The following is a 20,785-nucleotide window of genomic DNA, read 5'->3' on the forward strand; positions in this document are numbered from 1 at the left end:
TCCAAAGGAGGAACACACAGCACCATACCTGTTGACCCTAAACGAGGCTCCATGATAAAATATAGGGTCTTGACGATCGTAAACGAGTAATTTATCTGGAGTGGTTTGTCATGTCCTCCATTCCCCTCTCGTGGCTAAACATTACATTAAAGCATTACGACAACAACAACAACAATACTACTACTACTACTACTACTACTACTACTACTACTACTACTACTACTACTACCTAATAATAATAATAGCAACGATTTTAACAGTAACAACAACAAAAGAACTATCTTTATACAGATAAATAACCGGCTTATCGTAAACACATCGAACTAAACAAACTGTTAAAAAAGAGTGGTAAAAAACAGATGTCAAATAAATCTGTTAGAAAATCTATCATAAGTAATTATAACAATAATAAACCGCACTTAAATAGCAATTGCATGAATAAGAGGAAAAATTTATATGGGTGGCGACGAAGACAAATGGAAGGCCAACTGCGCAGTGTGACGAAGTAAGGTTGTCAGGAAGGAAAAAGAATCCATGTGGGAGTTCAAGCAAGAGACGTGACCGTAATGTAGAGAACCGAGAAGCTTCGTAAGTATGTAACGCCGCATTGTATTGCAACATTTTTAGACTTGTCAACCCTGAAGAGTGGTTTCAGACTTTCAGGGTACAGACAGTGAAATGACAATTATGAACTTTTCTTACTCAAGTGTTTTGGTTCCGAAATAAACCATAGTCTCTCTCTCATCTCTCTCTCTCTCTCTCTCTCTCTCTCTCTCTCTCTCTCTCTCTCTCTCTCTCTCTCTCTCTCTCTCTCTCTCATCTCTCTCTCTCTCTCTCTCTCTCTCATGCCCTCCAGATGCATTTCGTTAGTCTGTCTTTCTGATGAACACTTGTAACTGGTTAAGACAACTTGCTTTTTTGATAAAAACAAGAAAAGTGAGTGTCCATAATACCAAAAAAGGCAGAACACTGTATCTTCCTTCATGTTTACTGCATGTCATAACTATTGAAATTGTCTCTTGCATAACAGCACTTAGCCAAACGACATTGCTCAATACAACGCATATAACAATATAAAAGGAAATGTTAACAGTTTAGGCAACGTGAAACTCTATTTGAAAGAGATTCGGAAAAGATTGAGTCAGCCTTGCGTTTGAATTTTCCCGCCCGCGCGTCTTGGCATGGTGCTCTGCGTGGGACGTGAGTGTAAAGTTTTTTTTTTTTCCCTCGTTTTTCCACTAATAGAAAGTATATCAATAACAAAAATTGCGATAAGAAAAATGGATTCGTTTTTTGGACTTTGTTCCTCCTAAAAAGAGTAACGTCAGAGGTGTTATATAAAGCAAAGAACACGCATTTGAGTCCGGATAGAACTGAGATCAAGATTCTTGGTTTGTTTCGTACACTTCCAGCCACTGCAAGGCAAGTTTAAAGCTTGTATTCTCCCAAACACTTCAGACTCTCACAGGGGATAGTTTCAAAAAGCCACAGAGATGATAAGTCAAGTTTTCAATGATTTTTCTCCGCCCACCCACCCTTCCGTAAATGTAGAATAATCGCAAACTATCACGGAATCATGAAAACATCCCTGAAAACCTCGGCAACTTCCACTGGACCCCATAGAAACTGGAATAGATGAGAAACTGGAATGCCCTGAATATAGGGCCCCATACCCAAGTGCACAACAAGCATTTTAATGTTCACCATCGTAAGTAAAGATGTAAACAAAAATCACATGTACACTTGGAGCGGGGCCAATACTTCGACCAATCAGCACACACTACCTAAGCGTTGGACCAATCAGCGGCAAGTGAGCACGTGATGGAAAGCCACTCAGAGCCCGGCCGCCGCGCCTCCCAGTTATGTCTGAACCAGTGATGGGGAAGGGTTGTTCTTGCTGTGTAGTGTGCGAAATCTTGAGACGAAATGAGTTTTAATAGAGATACCTTGATACACCTGTTTGCTGGCGGGTAAGGTGGTTTTGTTGCGTGTGTCTGAGTGAGTGGGGGAGGTGCAAGTGGTAGTGGTGTATGTTGTGTGGTGGGCGTGGAGCCGTGGACAGAGAACGCAGTGAGAGGTGAGGTCGTCTGCAGGACAAACGTGGTATTGGTTGTCTACGCTGCATTATATGACCGAAATGACCTATATTAGTGCGTGTATCGTGGCAGGAACTTGATACCAACGTAAGGGTTGGTAAATTTTTCGGTCAGCCGTGTCACATTTCAATATCAAGACCAAACCATTTATTCGATTAGATAATGATAGAGTACCTGGCAGGATGCGGCGTACAGACCTAATAAATTGGTCTTGTGTCTGTAATAAACTCAATCATAACCGAATATAACTTCTATTATGTGTAGGTAATGGTATTTCCATAAAGCTGCCAGTAATGAAGTGGTTTGTTCATTAGTAGCGAGGCCGGAAACGCGTTTAAATGTTTGAGTAAGCAACATTTGAGGTAACCCATAGTTGGAGCTGCTGAAATACGTTAGTTCCTTCGTTATGTAGGTAATGGCTTTTTTCATAATTACAATTGCTAGTAATTAAAATGTAATCTATTCATTGCTAGCGTAACGAAGTCAGAAGAGCTTGTAAAAGTTTAAGTAAGGAGACACGGTGAGGTATAACCTCTGGTTTGTTGAGGTCGAAGAGAGGCATCGGTTGTCTCCGTGCTGCGGCTTCGTGGGTGTATTGACCACCCAGTCACTGCGTCGTAGTGGAAAGGAGAGAACCTGTAGGTGAATGACCACTGATATTTTTTTCTTTACCCTTCGTGATACTAAAAAGCCGAAGTAATATGTGAAGTTTTCGGTTCAATGAACTCCGTAAATCAGTAAGTGAAACGATAACAAACATCGAGAAACTTAACGAATACTCTCTAAAGTTGAAGTTATGAGTAGTGGCAGTGAACTAGGCTGTTACCTACCCCTTTAGGACTACTGTTTCAAGGTGGTTCAGGTGTGAGGTGGATGTTAGGTAACTCCTGCTTAACAGACCGGCCGCCTTAACCTCGGGCTGGACCAGTTGTTAGGTTGTATTTACGTGTCTATTTTCATCCTCAGTGAGCTGTAAACCAGGAAATGCTCAGCAGTATTCAAGTGTTTTCAGTGTCCGTGTCTAGAAAAATTCACTCTGGAATGCTTTGTTTACGTAATTTGTAGTACTGTACTTCCGTCGAAAGCATAAGGTTGTGCAATGCGTGGTGTAATATTTACTATGAGCTGGTGTACTGCTGTGTTTTGTTTACATGTTTGCGTTTATCCTAGGACGGTTTGTTTTCTACGAAATTGTTTGTGTAGTTGCTTGAACATAAAAAAAAAATAATAATAATAATAAAAAAACGGCTAGTTAAGAAATAAGCTCAGCAAGAAATAACAACGCATAATAGGAACTTGATAGGAGTGATTCATTGGTTCAGAAATTGCCAGCCGATGGTGGCAACAGTAATGGGATCAGGTACTTAGTAGGAAAGCAAGAATAGCATATTTTTCAAACATTCAGGGTTATATTTAAAGAAAAAATATCTTTGGTAAAGCTGTCTTGATTCGGTTAGTATTCAAATATAATATACTGCTACATTCACGTTCTACCTGAGGGAACTGCACCAGCATACTCAAGTTTTGATATTTTTAGGTATTCTTTGTTTTGCTTTGACATGTGGCACATATGTAATCCATTGTTTACACCAGAGCCGGGATCGGTGGGTGGGGGGCGGAGTAGTGTATGTTTGTATGTAGGTATTCAGGTTATGTTGATAGTTATATCTGTACCAGTATGTTTTGATTCACGCAAGATGTCTTCAGGAAGATTTGTTATGACTATGAAGAGACCAGTAACCAAGCTGAAAACTGTATAGAGAGGTGATGGTGGTGCTGAAAGGTGTTTGTTGTGTAGCTGCTGCTTTTCATCCTGTACCCTTTTTGTGAGGTCTCCCAGATCACTCTAATATCCCTGCTGTGTCATTAGTGTCAGTGTTCATCATTACACCATGATGAGTCATTTATATCAGCTGCAAAGTCAGCAGATGAAATGTAAGGGTATTTGTTATTAATGTGTGTATGTGAGTGAACACTTGGGTAATGAAATGACTGCATTTTAATGCATTCAACTATTCTCACATACAAAAGTTGATAATCTTTTGTAATAGCAATGTAGAATAGGTGAGTCTGTATTAATAACTTGATAAAGCAGCCAAAATTTGAGAACACAATAATTGATCTAAATGATTAGCAATAGTAATCCCCAGAAAGTATTCAGGAAACTAGAATAAAGTTGTTCAGTTTCACACAATAAGTGTAGTTGTTGCAGGCATTGTTCTCATATAAGTAGTCAAGTATAGGATATTGAAATTTGTTCTGCTTGATATCTATTGAAATGGAAGAGAACACAAGAATAGCTGGCAGTGGTGAAGATGCTGGGAAGGCTTAGGTATACACATTAGGTACTTACTGTGAGTGTGATCATGGAGGTTATTTCTACGTTTTGGAAATTCCTGAATGTAGACAGGCATTGTAAGTGCAGTGCATATGGTATGAGAAGTGGCCAAATATTGAATATGTATGAACTTAACGGGATCTCGTGAATCTGTAACTTAATTAGATGATTGCTAAGTTAAGTTGCAGTAGATGATTGTCATTGGTATATATAGACACTACTGCACAAATCTTGATAAAAGGCTACCCACTTAGCACCAAAAGTAGTTAAGTAGGTCATGAAATCAGCTTCTGGATCATAACAAGTGTCATTGATTTGTTGTATAATGTATTCCTTTCCATATCAGATTGTCTTACATACCAGTCTGTTCAATTTTCATTAGCCTTGGCCCATGCCATGTTTGTGTTCAGTGGACAGCTGTTACATTATTTCGTATACTGGTATCAATTTCATGAACATGTACATAATACCAATGGGTATAAATACATTTGCCTTACTACAGCTGTTATTTAGAATTTTTCCTGAGCTGGTCCTCTTCTCTGGCAGATGTGGTGGCACGATGGGCGCAGTGGCCACGTGCCCACTGGAGGTGGTCAAAACAAGGCTTCAGTCCTCCTCCTTCAACTACATGAGTGGTTCGCTGCCTCCACCTGCAGCCCAGCAGCGGGGCTCCACCACATGCCCCACCGTGCCCCAACACCACCACCGAGGGGGAGGTGGTCTCCGCAGGCTGCACACTACCACTGCCTTCACCTCAGGCACACAGATAGTGCAGTTGTCACAGCAGCTTCCAAACCCACCAGGACAGAGGCAGAGTCTGTCTATCTTCCATTGCCTCAAGTAAGTACATTCAGGGTTGTCATGCTCCGTATTGGAGGATATTCTGTACGTACATTTACTGTGTACTGTACTGGGTAGGTTAATTAAAATGGTGGCATGTCTACATGGTACCTTTAATTTTTGTTTTTGTATCAGTCAAGTTCTGATTGCAAGTAAAGACATCCCTGTGCATTTCCCTGATGGAGTCTGCAAAAATAAAGTCTGTGACATCCTTTTATGTTACTTAAATTTCTTGGTGAATATATCATGGTGGTAAGTTTAAGCAGACATCATTAGTATTTCTCATTCCTTTGAACATTTTTACCATATTCCTTTAATTAAAAGAAAATGACATTGTAATTGGCAACATTTTGGTTGATCTTTTCATTGGCCCAGACTTAAGCAGAGGTCAGCAGGATATAAGGTATGGAATCAGTAGTAAATTGTAGTAGTAAAGTAGTAGTTAATTGGTAGAGATTGTTGCATTACTGCTCTTTTTAAGATAGTGTTTCATTGTATGAATGATATTATGGCATGTGTCAAGAGACAGAAGTGTGGACCTTGACCAATCTGACCCAGTGTGAGGAATGGGTTTACAAACATTGGTTAAGATGCACTGAATCATCTAGCCACACATTTTTGTACCAATCACAGCTCCATGAAGTAGTTGATTTCTGTCAGACTTCATAATGTTGCAGATTTTTATACATTCACGCAAGCAGCTACACACCTGGTTAAGTTGTGTAATGTATGGTTGTTATTGACTGATTATATAAATAGTCTCATTATGTGAATGATTATGAATATTCAGATCCTATAACTGTTTAAGTTGAATAAGTGCCAGTTGCATAATCTGCACCTATATTTTATGCATGTCATTCACTGTGGCAGTGAAGTTCTGCCTGCATACTTAAGAAAATTTATCACCACAATTAGTCTTTTATTGCTGTTGTTCCAAGTCTCTCTCTCTCTCTCTCTCTCTCTCTCTCTCTCTCTCTCTCTCTCTCTCTCTCTCTCTCTCTCTCTCTCTCTCTCTCTCTCTCTCTCTCTCTCTGTTAATTAGGTCATTTTTTTTTTCAATTGATAGCAACTTTGGGAGACAATCAGTAGGTTTGCAGGTCATTGCTACCTCAGCTATCCATATTTCTTGCCATGTCATTGTTTCATCTCACGTACCTTACCTATCCCAAGGCTTGTCCTGTGCTGTCATAAAGCAATAGTGACGCATCAAACGAAGCTTGGAGAGTAACGGTCATCACTTAGTGCATTTAATGTCAGTATGAGGTGTGGGATTCAAGGTCTGGTGGCCTCACACGGTATGAGCTCCCACAGCTGGCGTGGTGAATTTACTAATAGCATTACACCACGTCATCGCAATTTTGCACACGCTGCGTAGTTGCTCATTGGTAACCTAGGAACGTATAAGATGTAGGTAGGATCCGCAGTGGTAACGTGTGTGCCTGTCACTTGGTTGAAGTTCTTGTCCTTAGTGCCGTTAAGTATATCCATTAATGAATGAATTTACTGTCCTCTGAGTAAGATGACTGAATTATTTGGGTGTGTGTGTGTGTGTGTGTGTGTGTGTGTGTGTGTGTGTGTGTGTGATATATTTCAGCCCTACCAATATATGGGATTATAGGTCTTGGCTCTCTCTGGGAGGGTATAGCTTACCACCTAAAGTCTAGTGAATAGTTAAATTGTATATACATCTGACTAACAAGCTGACCCCGCGCACGTTGCTAAAGTTCTCAAAAAGGAGTCAACACAAACAGTTAAGCCCTGCCCCCCTTGAGTAAGATATTGTGGTATTTGGCATGTGAAAGGCTTCGATCTTGTCCAGAGATCGGGTTAAATTAGTTGACCGGAGCTCTGCCAGTGAGGGTACTAAGACGTGGATAGCGATCACGCGTGCATCATGTGATGCTTAAGATCGAGGATGAAACACGCACACGGTTAACACCAAGTAGAGCAAGATTTTTGTTGGTATGGTTCCAGTTTATCTCAACAAATAACACAATTATTTCCAAGTCAATCCAAGGACTAACCTAACTCGTGCCTCTTCCCACAGGTATATCGTGGAGGTGGAGGGCCCACGGGCGTTATTCAGAGGCCTGGGTCCAAACCTGGTCGGTGTGGCGCCCTCTAGAGCCATCTACTTCTGCTCCTACTCCCAGATGAAGAAATTCCTCAATGGGAAGTTGAAACCCGACACGCCAATCGTCCACGTCCTCTCCGCTTCCTGGGCTGGTAAGCGCGTGTTCCCATTTGTTCTTGTTATTGTTATGAAAATCTATGCAAGGCCGTCAGGGGAAAGTTGTAAAACTGATAAAGACCGAAGTAGGTTCCTGCAAATGAGCAAACATGGATGTGAAAATTTAAATAAGGAAAAGCTAAAATAGAAAAGAAAAAAAAGAAATAATAAGTTAACGTTAACTTTTGTTTTAAATTTATCTGTGGTAGCTTTAGGAATTATTTCTTTAGGAAGTCAAGTCGGTGATAGATTTACGGGAAAATTGGTTGGTTGAGCAAAAAAACTACTGAGAAGCACGCCCATTGAAATGTTAATTGTGACGTGTTCGGCGAACAAAAAATAAAATGGTGGTAATGATCTGTGAAGAGGATGTTCATTATTGACAATAAAAAAGAATAAATAAAATAAATAAATGGTCTTTGCACCAACCATTCGACGATGATGAAGCTGCATGTTGAGATTAGCAGTAAAAAAAGCGACCCAAAAGTTTTAAATGAGATGGAGCAGCTGACCCCCGATTATGATTAAAAATGGCCCTCTTTCCCCCCCCCCCATCCCACCACTTTTTTTTTTTTTTTTTTTTCCTCTCCCTTCCATTTATTCTTTCCGGGAGTATAATATTTGGAGGTGTTGGCTCTTGTTGAATTTTTCCTGTATCTGATGCGCAGTTGGTCAGTTGAAGTAAGAAATTGAAGAAAGGCTTAGGTAGCTGAAGACATTGCGCCGCGGGAAACCATGACGAGAGAGAGAGAGAGAGAGAGAGAGAGAGAGAGAGAGAGAGAGAGAGAGAGAGAGAGAGAGAGAGAGACCACCAGCGCGAGCAGTTCTTTTAAATTTTGTAAAACAAACTATAATTATACAACAGAAGAAAATCATTGTTATTAGACAGTTGGAGTTTCTTTCTACGTGTCAAAGAAGCTGGCCAACCGTATAAAAATAAAATAAAAAATAAATAAATAAAAAAAAGCCTCAGTTAATTAACCACTCCCGATGAAGTTTAATTAAGTTTTCAAGAATTAGGCCAGTTAAGTTTGTGAAATGTCTAGATCACTTCTTAGGTTGTTTAGTCGGATGTTACGCTTACCACTTGCGCCATGTGTCAGTGTGTACCCAGTGACCCTTTGCTCACGTTGGACCAGCGGAGGTTTCCTTAGGCCTAACACGGCAGCACGCGGGGCCCGGGAGGGTGGGTCCTTCCATCCACGTGGCCGCGACGCTGATGTGGGGATGCGGTAACCCAGTGGCGAGTAACTCATTGGAACGCACGGCACAGCAACGGTCTCTCTCTCTCTCTCTCTCTCTCTCTCTCTCTCTCTCTCTCTCTCTCTCTCTCTCTCTCTCTCTCTCTCTCTCTCTCTCGTCCACTGGAGATGCTCGCATGATGAGAAAGAATAATACTATCTGGACACTGATGTGTGTTGTGTTACAACTGTACATAAATAAAACGAGCTCGATGAACTAAAACTATATGGACATGGATTGTTGTGTGGTAACTATACGTAAATAAACATTATAGCAGCAGTCTGCTGACATTTGGCATGGTTAGGCATAATTTATACCAAAAAGCGCCATTGTATGCATTGTTTCCAAGTATGCATAAACGTCTTGCTTATAATTCTCACTGCTTTTCATGACTAACGGTTACTATATATGTATCGCCGCTTACTTCATTTGGGTAACAAAAAATGTTTGACCTACATTAATTTGTTTTCACATTGGCTCGTTTAACAGGCACATGGACAAACACCCAAATAGCCTTGACTATCATACCTACTTGGCACGAGCTATAGGCTGGAAAATGACCTACTGTTGGGAGGGAGAGATAAGGATGTAGGTCGGCGGTAGGCGAGGTGTGGGTGGGTGGTATGTTGCTGCCGCTGCCTCCTCCTTCCTCTCACAGCTGATAAGGATGTGGTGGTGCAATGGTTGTTCATTATGATCGTGGCAGTTGTATTGAGAGAGAGAGAGAGAGAGAGAGAGAGAGAGAGAGAGAGAGAGAGAGAGAGAGAGAGAGAGAGAGAGAGAGATTGTCACCTTGGAGAGAGCGTGTGCGTTACAGCATTGGGCAACGTTAGATCTTGGGAGGGCTGTAAAGGTGTAGTAAAATTGTCGTTCTATAGGGATTTTTACTACAAATTGTAATAATAGTATTTCATCACAAAAATATCATTAACATAGCTTGCATGTAAGAAAGTTGATAATTTTGAAGATTTTAACAAGTGAACGATGATGAAAGTGACAAAACCGGATTTAAGAAGTTGATAAATTAGATTATTTCACCACATTAATGATGAAGGAACAAAACCTGGTCACAGGATAAACAGTGCCGGGTCTCAAGAGTAGTGATAACGCAGCATGAATACAAGGTGACGTGGTGCTTTGGGGATCCGTGCTGCAGTGTTGGGTGGCGGAGGGGCGTGATAAGATAATCCCAGAGGTGCATGGTTGTCATTGTTCTTCAGATGAATTCTCTGTTCAGGACATGTATGCGTATAAATGTAATACACGAATAATAAGTGTTTAAGTGTAATATACGAATAATACACTTAACGTTCAGTGGTCTCTCGCAGTTCACCAAACTGTAGCCTAACAATCTGATTTACTAGGGATGTATATCATTAATATTCGGAGGCAACCGTTCATTTCAGAGTAAGGCAAAAGAGCAAACCGCAGGCATGTTGGTCCTTACGATGTTGTGTGGTGATAGCTTTGATAAGCAAAAGATGTAGGATAGTAAAAGTGGTCTCACCAGCAGATGAAAATGTACGAGTCAGGGAATTGTAGCCGATGTGAGAGGCAAGTATACTCTTCGTGGTAGGAAGATGATGCGGATACATGCCTCAGAATAAGTGTTTGGCTGTAAGTAGGAGCGTCGCAAGCTTCACAGGGTTGAATAGGCGAAGTATACATTGTAGGCAGAAATAGTCGAGCCGGCTGCCTGTTGTCTACTGCTGGGCCTCGCTCAGCTTTATTCCGCCTCGCTCTGAGTGGAGGAAGTCATTAGCTCAGCCATTAGATTTTTTTTTATTTAATTTAATTTATTTATTTATTTATTTATTTTATTTTATTATTTTATTTATTTTTTTTTTTTTTCTTCTGTCAGTGAACTTGTTTGCTTGTTGTATTGGAGAGTGGCTTTTAGCGCGCACACGTGTTGAGAATCACGTGCTGGATCCGTTACTGCTGCAGCACCTTCCAGGCGAGAGCTGCTTGGGCGCACGCTGCTTTCGTCTGACTATATATATATATATATATATATATATATATATATATATATATATATATATATATATATATATATATATATATATATATATGAAAAATACCCCCTTGCTGTTTACTGTGATCTTAAAGTGAGTCTGAACAAGTGGGACTGGTCTACTCATTTGAGTTGGCTGCTGCACGACTTGCTGGTGGCAGAACTTGGCCCACGAATGGAGGGTGGTGGTGGTGGTGGTAGTTTCCGTGACCTTGGGCGTCAGACAGGCGCCAGAATGTTGTTTACAGCAGCGGTCCCCTCAGCTCTCCCTGATACACCATAGTGGCAATAATGGGGCGCACAGTGCCAGATGTTGCGTCTTAGTAACCCCGCGTTTGTCTGGGCGGGGCAGTGATTGGCGTTGGTGTCATTTGTAGCGCGCCGAAGGCGTCCCCTGCTCATGCACGAGGTGGGCCACTCCAGATTCAGGCATTGGTCACTGCACGGCAGCGGCCTGCCCACGGATGAATGAAGCCAGGGGTGGCGGGCAAGAGGCAGTGACCCTGCGTTTCCCTCAATATGCGGCCAGTTGAGCTCATTGGGCTTGTTGCCACCACTTTCACTTCTTTTCTTTGAGGTGCTGTGTGTGTGTGTGTGTAAAATAAATAAATAAAAAAAATTATATATATATATATATATATATATATATATATATATATATATATATATATATATATATATATATATATATATATATATATATGTTTATATGCAGTATTATTGAATAAATACAAATGTGGGTATGAGTGCGCATTATTTATTGAATATTCATTAAATATATTAACTAACCATAACTGATAATTGTATGATGTATTGGTTCTGCTTTGATCTGACATTCGACGCTTTCATTCGACATGCTTTTGCAGCAAATTGCATTGTTTTATTGATAAACTAATACCTGCGTGAGTGACAACAAATGCGGCAGTAATTGGTTGAGGCTTCAGCGTTGATAGGGTTTAAAGGCACTTTATATATAGTCACGCATTCTTCCTTCTGATATGTTACAAATGAATTACTAATAATCTAGCAACTGTAGACCTTCATCAGGTAACGCATTGGCTTGCTGTTTGCAAACATGTGTAAAGCGTGTTAACCAGCTGATAATAGTGTGGGTGCAGGCAGCGGCCAGCAGTCGCTCCTGTGCCCGTAGGATGGGGTGGTTCGCGGGTGTGGGACAACGAGTATTCCCACCCCTCCCATTGGCAGGGCTGTCTTGGGCGGGGTGGGGATGCCAAGATAAACATTCTTGGCACAGTGACCCAACGGGACCCAGTAAGCAGCGCCACCATAATCAAACCTTTTCCGTAGTGGAAGTTTCCACTAGGAAAGAGCCTTGTCAGTCCTTGCCAAATACCTTAGTGACGCTGGACAAACAAGTCGTGCATCACGCTAACTGCCACCACTGTACACTGATCCGAGGCGTGGCTGGACACCTGCCAGTCTTGACTTGATGTGCGGAGCTAGGTGGCACAAGAGGGAGTAGGAGGACATTTATGAAGATCTGGAAATGGCATCAAGTTGTAGAATGATAACCGTCACGGTGTTCTTATATCAGGTTAGATAAGGCCATGCAGGTAGGTAATGAGTGTAGTACATGGCACGATCCATGCATAGTTAGAATATTCCTGGCGGAACAGTTGCAGGAAATGAGGTGCGTACAGAGCCTGCTCGGGGATTTAGGAGGGGGAGGAGGAATCTGTATCACTTGTGCCAAGTTTTTTTAGTGGGTGACTGAGTAGGAGGGAGGGAGTCGCACTCATACACGATGTGGCAGCGTGATAGGGCGGGAAAAGAGTAGTGCTACCAACCACGGCCTTGAATACCTGATGCTGCTTTCACGTTTTCATCCCTAAATTATTTCATAAGTAGGTTTAGGTTCTCATCTCGCTTAAAATCCATTAGTCGCCTGTCCGAAAAATGCATTGATTGCCTGTCGTAAAGATGTGCTCCTGTTTTGGCTTTCTGTGAGGCGTAGTAGGTGTCGGGCATTGGCGGCGACGGCAGAACTGTGTGGCCTTGGCCGTGACCAGAGCGACCCCTTGTCACGGAGGCGACCACGATGATGCCTCGCTGCTTCATAACAACAGCAGCAACGTCACCACCAGTCGCGGATAAACAGGCTGACCTGATCGACAAGCAGAGCAACAATAGCAACAACAGTCATTAAGCTGCAGTAGTGAGGATGTCAATTGTTCCGTGGAGATTCGAGTCTCTTCGCGTCTGCGTGAAATCATCGACGTTCAGCCAAAGCAATGCCGGAGTCCATGATGGAGGCGTGCGTCCTGCCCTGACTTGAGTATTAACCACACACACACACACACACACACACACACACACACACACACACACACACACACACACATACACACACACACAGCATAATAATAGGCGTGTACCGCGGACATTTCGGGGTACGTTTGAGAGAGAGAGAGAGAGAGAGAGAGAGAGAGAGAGAGTTACCTTGGTTTTGTCGCATGCTGGACCTACTAGCAAGAATTAGATCAAGGTGGGAGATGTCTCGATAAAAGTGAAGAGGAATTCCATTTGAAGTTTTTCTCTGGGTAGCCGGGTCCGCGCCACCAGGAAGACGAGTGTATTGCGTCTCAGTGATGCCTCGTGAGTGATGAATGCGCTGGTGAATGTAATGCGTCATCCGCCTTCCCGTGTTTTGTCCGTGCTTTGTGTGTGTGACGAGTGTATTGCGTCTCAGTGATGCCTCGTGAGTGATGAATGCGCTGGTGAATGTAATGCGTCATCCGCCTTCCAGTGTTTTGTCCGTGCTGTGTGTGTGTGTGTGTGTGTGTGTGTGTGTGTGTGTGTGTGTGGCCCTGCGACACACTCCGTGGGCACCGTTCTTCCCGGAGTTATTCTGGGCGCAAGTGTGTCACGACTTGGGCGCCGCGCTGCCGCCTCACCTACCAAGTGCGCGTCGGCCACAGGTGTTGGCGAGGTGGAGGAGCAGAGCAGAGACCGAGGAGCGGCGAGCCTGCTGGCCCTTCCCTGCTGCTGATTCTGTAACATTTCCTGCTCACCAGTCGTTCCCTTCCGTCGTCTTGGTCTTCCTCTGCATCTGCTTTTCGTTGATAGTCACAGATGCCAACTCTCCTTTCAATTTCTCGCTTTACTTGCTTATGCTGTTTATGTCCACTGCCTTCGTTCTTCTACCTGCCCATTCCCTCTTAATGTTTCTCTGCATCTACTTTTCTTTAATAGCCACATGCACCAATCCCTGCCTTTCCTTCTAATCTCTCGCTGCTTCTGGTTTTCGTTCCCATCAGTATTCTAGTGTCCCTGGCTCATGTTAATATCCTCATCTTTCGCTCGCTTACCTCACCATTCCATCACTTTCTGTACGGAGCAGAACAGACAAGTCTTCCCTTCTTACTTTGAATCAGCTCACACACACACACACACACACACACACACACACACACACACACACACACACACACACACACACACACACACACACACACACATGGGATCTTGAGAGCTGTCGTCAGCGTACAAGAATCCCCGAGAGAGAGAGAGAGAGAGAGAGAGAGAGAGAGAGAGAGAGAGAGAGAGAGACTAGTAAGAGTTTGATTTGATGAGAACGATTTTCTTCTTCCGTCCATTCTCTCTCTCTCTCTCTCTCTCTCTCTCTCTCTCTCTCTCTCTCTCTCTCTCTCTCTCTCTCTCTCTCTCTCTCTCTCTCTCTCTCTCTCTCTCTCGTTACCTCAGCGGTTATTAGAAAGAGGAAAAGGGGAGAGGAGGACGAAAATTCACTTCATTGACTAACTGATATCCAGAAAGAAATGTTTCGTTTACAAAAGTTGGTCGTAACTTAGCTTTCCCAGCGGCTTTGTGTCAAGATTCATCTTTGTAAATAATTAACCTCATTCAGTACATAAGTAATGAACAATAAAATTTTCTGGAGGTGTTGCATTCTGCGCTCCGTCGATTATCTTGAATTAATTTAACGTTTTACTTTTTTTTTTTCTGGTGAGATTTAGTGCAGGGCTGAAGTGAATACAGACTGGTGGAAATATAATTAAAGAATTGCCTTAACAGAATTTAGATGGTTCATGTCAAGTAACACTAATAAGAAAAAGCTTGTTTCTAAGGCTCAAGTCAAGACAGTTTGAGGTAAAAGATTGTGAAAAAAACGCGTCATTGTTTCTTCATGAAAGATTATGTCGTAGTTAAGTAACATGGAACGTGAGTAATCCTGTTTGTTTCCTAAGGCACATAGGATGTATATACAGTGTTGATTGCAAATAATGCATAGATTTTTTTTTTTAAGGTTCTTACACGTGTGTTTAAAGTGTGTACCTATATCAAGTGTTAAATAACTTGGATTAACTCGCGTCTCGACCTTTATGCACATGTGAGTTAACTGGCAACACAGACTTTCTCATAAATTAGGCAACTGGGATTCTTGAAATTTGTACATGTTTTTACTAACGCTGATTTCAAATATTTAATAACGATAAATTTGCTTTAACTAGCGTTTTGACGTTATATAGACACCAGACTAAGGTGTAGCAAGAATAAGAATATGCAAGTACATTAAGAGCTTCCTATTAATTTATTGAAGAGAAACTAGCTGCTAGTGTAAAATTATAAGAATAAATGACCCGGAAGTGACGCAGCTGGAAAGAATATTGTGTACAAAGCTCTGAAAATTTATTCAAGAGGGACCAGAAAAGTAAGATAATGCCGAAGAATGCAAGGTTATTTTGGTGTGTCACGGAGGGAGGTTCAGGTTCTGGGTTTTATTAGAATATGAGGCGGCTTGTTTCTTGGTAGATTTCTGTGTAGTAAGTTATTAATAGAACTTCAGGTGGTTTGTTTACAGCTTGAGAATGTTAGATATCGAAGACTTTACCCCTTTTCCTGCCTCTCCGTCTCCTCCCCCCACCCCCGACTCCCACCAAAACTCGCTCCAACCTTCCTGTACAACAAAGGAAGAGTCCGGAAATATGGTAGTCAACTGCGTAATAGATTTTTTTGAGTACCAGAAAACGGTGTGTGTGTGTGTGTGTGTGTGTGTGTTACGTAAGCTGTTTAGTAATGCCTAATCACGATAACAGAGGGCAAGGTCACCAAATTGTGTGTAAGAGAGAGAGAGAGAGAGAGAGAGAGAGAGAGAGTTCGCCCAAATGTAATCAAAGGGTCGAGTGATGATAATGATTCAGACTGCCAATAACACTGGTAATCTAACTTCATTCATCTCGGCTCGTTTTTAACTCAGTTTATTAAGGTGCGTTATTATGTTTTTTTTTTTTTTTTTTTTTTTTTTTTTTTTTTTTTTTTATCACTTGGTTTAATAGCTCCTAAAAGAAAATTAAACTATTATTTCTGTTCATGTAATGCAAACCTCTTTCTACGTCTTTGTTTTGGCTTATCTCAGTATTAAATTCTTTGATATGCAGGCGGTCCGGTAACGAAAAAAATTACCATTGATAATATTCATAGCTTTAAGTGGAGGGGAGCCTTTACATAGTGAAAATGATTGACATATCACTTGAAGAATGTACTGTTAACCACGGCAGTCAGTACCCCATTTTACCTACACCATTATATAACGTTGCCAGGACACCCAGTTCCGTGTTTGTCACATAAATTAATACCACCTTCATATGACCCCAGTTTTACGACGCATCATTTCTTGTCTGGTGGTATCGAGCGGCAGGATACCATAACTAAATCCAATCTTAGTCATCTCTGTGAATGCTGCCATCCTATTAGCTAGGTTTACTACGCATCACTTCTTAACCTGTTTCACGCTCACCGTTATGATTTGCACGGCTAGCGGGAAGTCAACTTGTATTGAGCGGCGGCCGGCGGAGGAAGGCAGAGGCAGGCAGGCAGGGGGCGCGAGGCGAGGAGAGGAGAGGTCGGGCTAGAAAAGGAGGTGGGAAGTTGTAGACGGGAATGCGGGGGAGGAGAGATAGGAAAACAATGGTGAGTGAGGGGAGGGAGTAGGAAGAAGACAGGAGGATAGACGAGGTGAGTGGGGTCGTTGTAGGTAAGGATGAAAATAAAGCAGAGCGAGATGTTGAGCAAGTGAGGAAGAAGAGAAGAGAAAGAGGGATAAAGCGCAGAAATAGTGAAGGGAAAGGAAATGAAGATTTGATGTCGGAGAGGAAGAGGCCGACAAGAAGAAAGGACTGAGTGAGCAAGAGAGGAAGTTGAGCAATGAAGTGTGGAGGAAGGTGAAGAAAGAAGAGTTGGAGGATTAGTGAAGAAAGGAAAAAAACGACAAGGCTGGAGGAGAGAGGGAGGGCGGATGAAAGGATAAGAACTGGTGTGGACGAGGGACGAAGAAAGGAAAGAGAGAAGGAAAGACCAAGGCTGCAGGAGAGAGCGAGAGAGAGGGGGGGGGGGAAGGAAGGAAGGGAGTTGGTGTGGAGAGGATGGCAGAAGAGGAGGAGGAGGATGAGGGAACATAGCATCAACCTTGAGTTTCTATCTGAAGGTCATAGACGTGAGCTAAGGAACGGAGACTGCTGCAGGAAGGTCACGTTGTGTGTGTGTGTATGTGTGTGTGTGTGTGTGTGTGTGGGTGGGCAGAGTACACACAGTAAGTAGTAGATTCACGTGGCACTAGTTAGGAACAATGTACTACGTAGTGGCGGTGGCGTGATGGCTGACTGTGGTTTTTGTGGTGGCCGGAGAGGCTATAGTGTACGAATGGCGAGTAATAGCAAGTGGTAGTGAGTTTGATAGTCATGGTTCCCTGTCTTGGTAAAGGCGACGATGATAGTGACAGTTGTGTGTATGATGAGGCCTCAACCAGCGAACCGTGATGTATTTGTTATGGTGACTCGGTGAAAGTGAGGATCAAAGTTGCTCATTTTGGCAGACAGTTGTGTATGGTGAAGCGTTAACCATCTGTGATGCATTTGCCGTATAAGTGAGTGGTAGGGATGGTTGCATGTGGTGATAATCATGACTGCCTATCACTATCTCGGTAAAGGGTATGGTGAAGTGTGATAGCTAACGATGCGTTTGCCAAGTGCATCACGAAAATTGTGTAGTAAAAGGTGTTTGTAACTACCAGGTGATACCATGCTAGTTAAAATAGTAATATTGATGGTGATCAGTACTGATGCTAACAGGATGGTGATCCTAATAACGTATCGTGGTGCATGTGGCGTCGCAGTATCGGTGATAGTGACGTTGGTGTACATACATAGGGTGACTTTTTCTCCCTTCAAGTTGAGAGATTAGATGATGGGAGGAGACGGAGGCAGTAGCTTGATAGTGGAGGAGGAGAGCTTCTTCAGCCTTCGTACAAAACGAGGACCTAAGGAAGGAATGCTTAGAGCCAGAGACTGACTGACTGACTGACTTACGTCCTCAGGCTATGATCACGTGTTAGTTTATGTCGTATCCATGCTTGTCAACAAACCTTCCCCAGTCTCCTCACAGACACCTACTTAACTCCATTCTATTAACTCTTGTTATATTAACCACAACACTGACTGGGTGACTGTGCAGTTTGGTTCATCATTACAGAGCCTAACACCAACCCCTCAATCTCTGGTCTCAGGGATGGACATACCTTCCCTCTCTAGTATATCGTCTTTTTACTTAAATTCGTGTCTCACTTTATCCCCATATCAGCTTGCATCCTCAAGTTTTCCTCTCTCTCTCTCTCTCTCTCTCTCTCTCTCTCTCTCTCTCTCTCTCTCTCTCTCTCTCTCTCTCTCTCTCTCTCTCTCTCTCTCTCTCTCTCTCGTCACCCCTGGTAACACTCAAAACCTCTCAGTCTCACTTCGTTACGTACGTCTCTTCTATAATCATCCCTCTCTTCCCTTAACATATTCAATATTCTTAAGCATACTTTTCTTATCACGTGCTTCTCCCGGCATTAATATTTTATCACACTCCTCTTCCCTTCTGATCTTCCCTCGTGTTCTCTTCATAACTCTACTCTTCCTCTCCTGCCACCTCTTCTCTTCGCATGATCCTCTCGTCTTGTCTATAATCCTAAAGCATCATTGACTCTTCTTCCCTTATGTTCCTTTCATAATTCAGCTTCCCTCTCCTTTTGAATTATTCACATGTGTTTTCAGTCTCGAACATCCTTACCATACCTCGCACGTCGCTTAGCTTTTGACTGGTCGCATTCTCCTTCCTTCCCGTCCGCGTTGCCGCTTCCCGCCTCTCTATATAGCCCGCGGTGTTTACTGGGTACTTCTTGCTTGGTCACGTGGCGCGGTAGTGATAGCTGGTGGTGGCATTAGCGTGTAGGAAGGTCACCGGGGAGAAACTTCAGTGATGTATACTGATGCCTGTGTAACGTCCCTACCTACTGTTTTTTTTTTTTTTTTTTTTTTTTTTTAGGAGATTGTAAGTCCGGTTTTCGCTGCATAACGACGTGTACCCTCTATTTGTATGCAACTTGTCGCCAAAATAGTTTTTTTTTATCAATCCATATCCAAGGTAAACCGGCTTTATTCAGTTTGATTCAGTAGTTTCTGGCTGTTGCTTATAATGTTTACTTTGGCCTTTTGAGTGTTGTGGCTTCTTGGTCCTGATGTACTGGCTTGGTGCAAGTTAACCTAATAATTTTGAGTGACAACTGACAGTAAAAGGATTGATAGTCGTTTTAAAAGCTCCGTTTTATTCATTTTTTGTGCCTAGTTCATTTATAAATTTGGTGTGTGTGGGGGGGGAGGGTCTATCCATAAAATGGTTTCATGTACTCGATTCAGCATACATTTTGTGTAAAGTATATTCAAATGTAATTATTCAAAAATGGTTAGTGAACTAGCTGGTGTGCCACTACTTAAGCCTTAACTCACTCCAGTAGCTGTTTTGATAAATTACGTCAGTCATATTTCCTTGAGCCCGGTGTCTTGGAGGGATCTACTTAAACCGTTGATCATCTCCACTGTTTTCATTAATTACGTCAGTCACATTTCCCCTAGCTCTGGGTCTTAGAGGGATCCTCCTTTTAGAGCCTTAAACTAAGAACATGTGTACTGGCCTTGTATTTGCCTGTATTTTGAAGCACTTCAGCCTTTCAAGGATTTTTCAAAGGCTATAAGCTTAATCAGGTTCCTGCGCGCGTTTTCCAGTCGTTAAAGTGCAGAATCGTAATTAATAAATTTATCACTAGAAACGACACCCTTGGAATAGAGCATGTTGGTAGTAGAGACAAGACGCTGATATGTTTGAGAATATAGTCTCAGATACTTCTCGTAAGCTGGAATAGTTGCCTTCACGAATTGGTGAAATCAACTTTGAATCTGAGTAATTTATTTTGAACAATCATGTATGAATATTTTTAAGCGTAGTTACTGATTCAAGTCAACAACTGGTGACTGCACGAAGTTTAGAAATTCCCAGCTACATTTAAAAGGATTAATCCGGTGACCATAACTTTGTTGTGCTTTCGTGAGTAGGGCCTAGGCAGTGAGGACCGGATGTAACAAGCATATACTTATGACGCGTCTAAATATATCTAGCATCCGGTTTGTCTTATCTATGTTCTGATGCTTTGTCACCACGCTACGGACGTGATGTTGTCATGGAAGTGGTGGTAAGACGTAGTAACAGCAACAGCTACTGGAATTGGAGTCGGTTTTTTAATTTTTTTTATTTATTTATTTATTTATTTATTTTATTATTATTATTTTTTTTTACGAAGGATGTTTGCTGGTTGTAGAGAATTGTTCATTAAATATGTTTAGAAAAATTATAAGGAGCTGAAGCTGGACGAAGTATTAGGAGGAGCGGGAGGAGACTGGAAGTAGTATTAGAAAGAATAAACGGTGGTGATGTTTCATAGTAGTAATAGTATTGTTGTTCATCAGGCACTCTTTGGAAGCAGCTCTGTAGTACTAGTAGCAGTGATAGTTGGAATAGTAGCGGTAGTGGTGGCAGTGGTAGGGCGGTCAGTAGTCACATTCAGTGGCTGCATGAGAGAGCAGACCAACCAAATAGCAGCGGCCAGTCACATGGTGCAATGGTGCGGATGATACAGATACACCGGCCGGCAACTCAACGTCCCCGCTCCGCACCCT

The 20,785-nt window shown here is 42.3% G+C and overlaps 1 protein-coding gene across 3 annotated transcripts in view; it reads left to right on the forward strand.

The window, feature by feature from the left end:
• The first annotated feature begins 1,812 nt into the window (after window positions 1-1,812).
• Window positions 1,813-20,785, forward strand: part of LOC135114144 (solute carrier family 25 member 36-A-like) — a 30,642-nt gene continuing 11,669 nt past the window's right edge. For 2 of the 3 annotated variants that reach the window (XM_064029881.1, XM_064029882.1), the window contains exons 1-3: window positions 1,813-1,970; window positions 4,981-5,274; window positions 7,322-7,500. In XM_064029881.1, the coding sequence (XP_063885951.1) occupies window positions 1,927-1,970; window positions 4,981-5,274; window positions 7,322-7,500 (517 nt within the window). In that variant the 5' untranslated portion in view covers window positions 1,813-1,926. Of the gene's footprint in view, window positions 1,971-2,015; window positions 2,078-4,980; window positions 5,275-7,321; window positions 7,501-20,785 lie in introns of those variants that run through there. The other variant, XM_064029880.1, reaches the window with a different exon arrangement.

Source organism: Scylla paramamosain, chromosome 27 (assembly GCF_035594125.1).
Source record: "Scylla paramamosain isolate STU-SP2022 chromosome 27, ASM3559412v1, whole genome shotgun sequence".
NCBI lineage: Eukaryota > Metazoa > Arthropoda > Malacostraca > Decapoda > Portunidae > Scylla > Scylla paramamosain.